The sequence below is a fragment of the Vombatus ursinus genome, unplaced genomic scaffold (assembly GCF_900497805.2).
Source record: "Vombatus ursinus unplaced genomic scaffold, bare-nosed wombat genome assembly UNPS02014982.1, whole genome shotgun sequence".
NCBI lineage: Eukaryota > Metazoa > Chordata > Mammalia > Diprotodontia > Vombatidae > Vombatus > Vombatus ursinus.
The window spans coordinates 95423-101317 of record NW_020954760.1 but is presented as its reverse complement, the minus strand read 5'-3'; the positions used below and the strand labels follow the sequence as shown (position 1 = coordinate 101317).

The following is a 5895-nucleotide window of genomic DNA, read 5'->3' as shown; positions in this document are numbered from 1 at the left end:
TTGACCCTGTCTCAGAGGCAGACACCAGATTTTCTTCCAAGCCTCAATTTCTCTGCTCTGCCACCATCTTTCCTTGTCCCTAACCCTTTTGTCCTGGGAGACATGAGATGCTTATGTGACTAAATAGCCTTGGTCTCTACTTTATCTTGGCCCCTTCCCCCTACCCCACCTCTCATTGCCATGGGTCCATCTAGAATCACTGATTTGACTGGAAACAGGCCGAAGGACATGTAATGTAGACTGTAGTAATGGCCTTCCATTTTAATGAATTCGAAATCATATATTAATTTATGCACCCCCTCCCCCAGCTCCTTAAACTGGAATTCTGCCTGGAATTTTGAAAGATTTGCAAGATGGTAATTGGCCCAACCTCTCAAAGTTGTGCCAAGGTGGCACTTGGGCGCATTGGAAAGAACAGTCTAGTTCTTTCCAGCTGGGCAGTGAAACAATACCAACACTCTTCAGTAATTCCACTTTGGAGAAATCTTGTTCTGCCATAACCCTACTTTGTGTTCAAAGATTTATATAGCGACTTTCCCGAATGAGCATTTACAGGACCAGAGTCACATAAGTTGTTGTTTGTCCTTCATTCTTGAAGAGGACCATGACATCAGGGAGGTGATACCATGACTTGCAAATGAATTGGATTTAAGTGAAACAGGGCTGTTCAAAGTCACAAGCCTCACTTTCTCCTCTGGAGCCACCTGGGTCCAATGGCCAGATATCCATCAAGATGACTTAAGAAGGCCCCCTTAAGGCTAGGTAAGAAATGACACAATGAGCACTGGCCCTGAAGTCAGGAGGACCTGAGTTCAAATCTGGCCTCAGACCAAACACTTGTCACTTACTAGCTGTGTGACCCTGGGCAAGTCACTTAACCCCAACCGCCTAAAAAAAAAAAAGAAAGAAAAGGAAAAAAAAGACACAATGAATGGCCACTTTTACCTAGTCAAAAAAAAATCCATTTGGGAGGTGAAGACCCTCAGAGTTGTTGACCAAAACAGAAATAATTGCTATTTACACACATTCTGAGCCATCAGGGCCCAAACAACGACCAAGTGAGGCTTGAGCTGGACCAGTTGGCCAATCAGTGAGAGCCAGAGTGATTTGGGTTTAAGACTTGGTCCTTAAAAAAGAAAGGTGTCTTTCAAAATTTCACAGTCTCATAAGAAGCAAGATCAAAGGAAGAGTCAGGAGTGAGGAGGACCTGGGTTCAAGTCTCGCCCCTGAGATTTAGCTGTGTGACCACGAACAAATCACAAAATCTCTTAGTGGCACCAGACAACTCTTGTCGAACAGGAAGACACTGATGAATTCACAGGTTCAGAATCACCCCCACCCCACCCCCCAAGTCATATTGGACAGTTTAGACATTAATGTTAGAATTTTGTGGAATTAATGGCATCACAGAAGGGCATTGCTCTGTCACAGTCTCTTAACCAGATGGTGTTGAGTGTTCCACAAAACAAGTACTTCTCTATACTCCCCTTTTTTTTTTTTTGGTGAGGCAATTGGGGTTAAGTGATTTGCCCAGGGTCACACAGCTAGTAAGTGTCAAGTGTCTGAGGCCGAATTTGAACCCAGGTCCTCCTGAATCCTGGGCAGGTGCTCTATCCACTGCACCACCTAGCTGCCCCTATACTCCTTTCTTACAACTTAGATTTGACCATGTTATGAATGGGAGGGGTAAAAGACATCACAGCAATGGCCCAGGTTCTCTGGCTCCCAGATCCCTGTCCCCCACAAGAGTGCCTCTGGTTTGGGGTAGTGTGGCACAATGGAAAACTTTATTCCACTGACAGTCGGAAGACCAGAGTTTACCTAGAGAAAGTTGCTTAACCTCTCTGGGCCTCAGTTTCCACATCTGGAAAGTTGGAAGGTTAGTCTAAATCAGAAGTGTCAAATTCAAGTTGAATCCAACACCCCTGAGTGCTGTCTGATCCAGATCCAAATGTAATCAGGAAATATTTGATAAAATAAAAATATAATACAACCCAAATAAAATGTAAATATGTGATTTTATAAGTCGATAATAACTGATAGCACAGGACTAGATGATGTCTGAAGTTCCTTACAGGCTTAGGCAGGGGTACTTTGTCTCTGGATTCCACAAGGCTGTGGGGCTAGCTCAGGGCATCCTGGCATTTTGTATGTGTTGTTACAGTTTACAGGATGTTTTATATCCATTATCTCAATTTTTAAAAATTGAAAGACAAAATGGCTTTGTAGGGGCTAGATAGCCAGCCTCCAAGTCAGAAAGACAGGTTCAGGTTCCATTTCTTTTTTTTTTTTTCTTTGGTGAGGCAATTGGGGTTAAGTGACTTGCCCAGGGTCACCCAGACACAGTAAAAGCGTCAAGTGTCTGAGGCCAGATTTGAACCCAGGTCTTCCTGACTCCAAGGCTGGAGCTCTAGCCACTGAGCCACCTAGCTGCCCCTTCAGATACCATTTCTGATAAATAACCCTGGCACTGGGACCCTGGGCAAATCACGTCCCTCTAGAATGGTGGCATCAAACTCAGATAGAAACAGGAGCCTTGAAATTGTCCATAAGGATCCCTGCAGGCTGCATAGTGCCTTAGAAAGTCATAAATTGTCTATGTTCTATTGTATTTTCATTTTGTTAAATAGTTCCCAATTACATTTTCATCTGGTTTGAGTTTCACTCTTGAGTGTTGTGGGTCTGATGTGGCTGGCTTCTCCTCTCTAAGACTAACTTAAAGCCAAGGTACCCACCCACCCACATTGGTGGAAGGAACCTGTTCAGCAAAGAGGTCTCTCTATACCAGTGAAATAATAGGTCTAGGGTCTTATCTAGTGGTGGCAGGAACCTCAGAGGCCATTAAACTATTCATTTTACAGGGCAGGAAACAAGTGTAAGGTGGGGGGTGGGAAAGGACTAAAGGTCAGAAAATGGTATTTCAGGTGTATTCAATAAATCAATTAACAAGTAATTAAGCATCTACTAATTATCAAGCAAATTTGAATCAGCCCCCACCCCACCAGCAGCTTTGTTGTTGTGGGGCACACACCCATGCTGTTCATGGCATTTTCTTGGTAAAGATACTGGTGTGGTTTGCCATTTCCTTCTTCAGCTCATTTTCCAGCTGAGGAAATTGAGGCAAACAGGGTGACGTGATTTGCCCAGGATCACACTGCTAGGAAGTGTCTGAGGTCACATTTGAACTCAAGTCTTCCTGACTCTAGGCCCTGCACTCTATCCACTGCACCACTTAGCTGCCTCCCACTGAGCCATCTAGCTGCCCCAAGGAGCTTACATTCTCTTATTTTCATGGGAAATAGCCTCCCTCGATAAGTGCGTGGCATTTCCCTCCATATTGCTTTGCACTTTGCACGGCTGCTACAAACAGGGGCTACATTAATGGGTCTTTTCCAAAATGTTTTCCCCCCAACTCCCCCGGGATCTGCAGAAACAGGTGGCTTCTGCTTCGATGCCTCGATTTGGGGTTCACTTTGGACAAAAACCAGGCGTGTGGCCCAGGTTCTGTGTCTGGGGCTGAAGAAGGAGGCCCCAGAGCACGCAAAGCAGGATTGGCCCAAGTGATCCGCTAGATTGCCGCATCAGCCCTCCCCACCCCTCGCATCCAGCAGATTCACCTGCCAACTTCGCCCTCGCCTCACTCCGCCGCTTGAGAGCCGGCGTCTGGCCTTCCCCACCCCATTCCCCGCTCTTCAGCCAATCGGTGGTAAAGTGCCCCGAGAAAGGGTGGGGCCACAGAGAGGGCACCGCCCCTCGCTACCAGATGACCAATAGGCAGAGGCGGAGGCCGAACCCGCACCTAGAGCTCCGCCCCCCCAGCCGGTAGACAATATAAGAACGCGCGCGCCTGGCGGGAAGGCAAGATGGCCGAGGCGTCGTGCTGAGTACGCTCTTGCTGCCGAGTCACCTCTCCTCAGCCTCGCCTTACCGGCCTCAGGTCTCATCTCCCAAGTCACTGTTCCACTCGCAGTGGTCCCCGAGGCCTGTCCGCCGAGGACCGCAGGGTGAAGATGCCGAACATCAAGATTTTCAGCGGCAGCTCCCACCAGGACCTGTCCCAGAAGATCACCGACCGTCTGGGCCTGGAACTGGGCAAGGTGGTGACTAAGAAATTCAGTAACCAGGAGACGTGGTGAGTGGCCGGGACCGGGGCCGGGGCCGGGGCTGGGACTGGGGCTGGAGTGAACCGGGTCGGGGTCGGGGCTGGGTCGTGGGTCAGGGCCGTTGGCCTGGGGCCGACCGGTCTCACGCGCGCGCATGCGCTGGCGGTTGGACTACCGGTCGGCCGTTGCGCTGGGACGGAGGCTGGAACTGGGGGAGCGTCGTGGTACTGGGGGGGCTACCGGGAGGGAACGGGGGCGCGGAGAGGGGGCAGAAGGGGCGGCACTAGCAGTCACCACCTCGTGGCTGGGATCGCGGACCGCGGTTTGCCACTCGGGAGGGCAGGCTAGCGGGCCAGTGGAAAAACGGGCTAAGACTCGCTCCTCGCCTCCCCTCCACCCCGGGTGGGGGTGGTGCGGCCCCAGCCTCCTTGATCAAGGCCAAGGCCAATATCGCCCGCTGGCCTTGGGCATGGGTACCGTGGAACTGGCCTTTGGCTTGAAGCAGCCGCGGATAAGTGCCTACTGTGCCGTGTGGTCTAGTGGTTAGAGCTCTGGACGGGGAAACCCTAGGTTCAAATCCCAGCTCTGCCCCTCGGTAGCAGTGTGACCGTGGGCAAGTCACTTAAGCGTTTCTCCCGGTGCCTCAGTCTTCTCACCCTTAAGACAGAGATAGGGACGTGTATCCCTCTCTCTGTGCAGGTTGGCTTAGGGAGTGGTTTTGGGAGAGTTTTCGTGGGGGCACTAAGAACCTTGCCCAAAATCACTGGGAAGCGTCGTGGTGCTACAGAAAAAACACAGTGGTTTTGGAGTGGAAAGGACCTGGGTTCAAATCCCCGCCCCCACCTCCATGTTTGGGCCTCAGTTTCATTAACTGTGAAATGTAGGAATTGGGCTAGATAGCTTCGGAGGTCCCATCCAGCTCTAGATCTGGGAGCCAGTGGATGTTAGAAGCCTCGTTTGAATCTCGATTTTCCTGACTCACTCCACACTGTTTATGGCTTCCTAATCTGGAAAATGGGGATAACGATAGCACCACTTCATAGGATCATTGTGTAGACTAAATGAGATGATACTTGGGAAATGCTTTGCAAACCTTAGAGTGTCCTGTAGAAATACCTATTATTGTTAATGAACCAGCACTCCTGTCCTTTGCACCTGTTTCCTGAAAGCAATCAGTCAATAAACTTTTAATCACTGGGCTAGAGGCCAGAGATACAAGACAAAAATGAAACAGTCTCTGCCCTCAGGGAGCGACCATTGTATTGTGAGAGACAGAAAATAAGTTGGAATTTTAAGATTATAGATTTTGAGTTGGAAGGGCACCTCAGACCTTCTAGTCCAGGGATTCTTAATCTGAGGTCCATGGATAGATTTCAGGGGGTCTGGGAACTTTAATGAGAAAACAGTGATATCTTTATTTTCACTAAATGCTAACTGAAATTTAGCATTTCCTTTAATTGTTTGAAAACATGATTCTCAGAAGGGGTCCACACCCAAGGGAGGCATCCAGGACCCACCAAAAAGGTTAAGAAGCCTTCTTCATTTTCAGATGAGGAAGCAGTGACTTTGACTTGTCTAGGGTCACACTGGTGGGGATGTGGAGGAGCAGGATTTCAGGCTGGGTGCTCTGGTTTTTCCAAATTGATCGTTCTTTCCTCCATACCACAACGATTCCCACTTGGGTTCTCCTGTTCTCTGTGTAAAAACGGATCAACATTTGAGTTGAATAGAGCTAGAAGTGTGTGTGTGTGTGTGTGTGTGTGTGTGTGTGTGTGTGTGTGTGTGTGTGTGT

At 49.0% G+C, this 5895-nt stretch overlaps 1 protein-coding gene across 6 annotated transcripts in view; it reads left to right on the top strand.

The window, feature by feature from the left end:
* Positions 1-3872: 3872 nt before the first annotated feature.
* Positions 3873-5895, top strand: part of PRPS1 (phosphoribosyl pyrophosphate synthetase 1) — a 22743-nt gene continuing 20720 nt past the window's right edge. For all 6 annotated transcript variants that reach the window (XM_027845583.1, XM_027845582.1, XM_027845581.1 and 3 more), the window contains exon 1: positions 3873-4132. In XM_027845583.1, the coding sequence (XP_027701384.1) occupies positions 4011-4132 (122 nt within the window). In that variant the 5' untranslated portion in view covers positions 3873-4010. The remainder of the gene's footprint in view (positions 4133-5895) is intronic.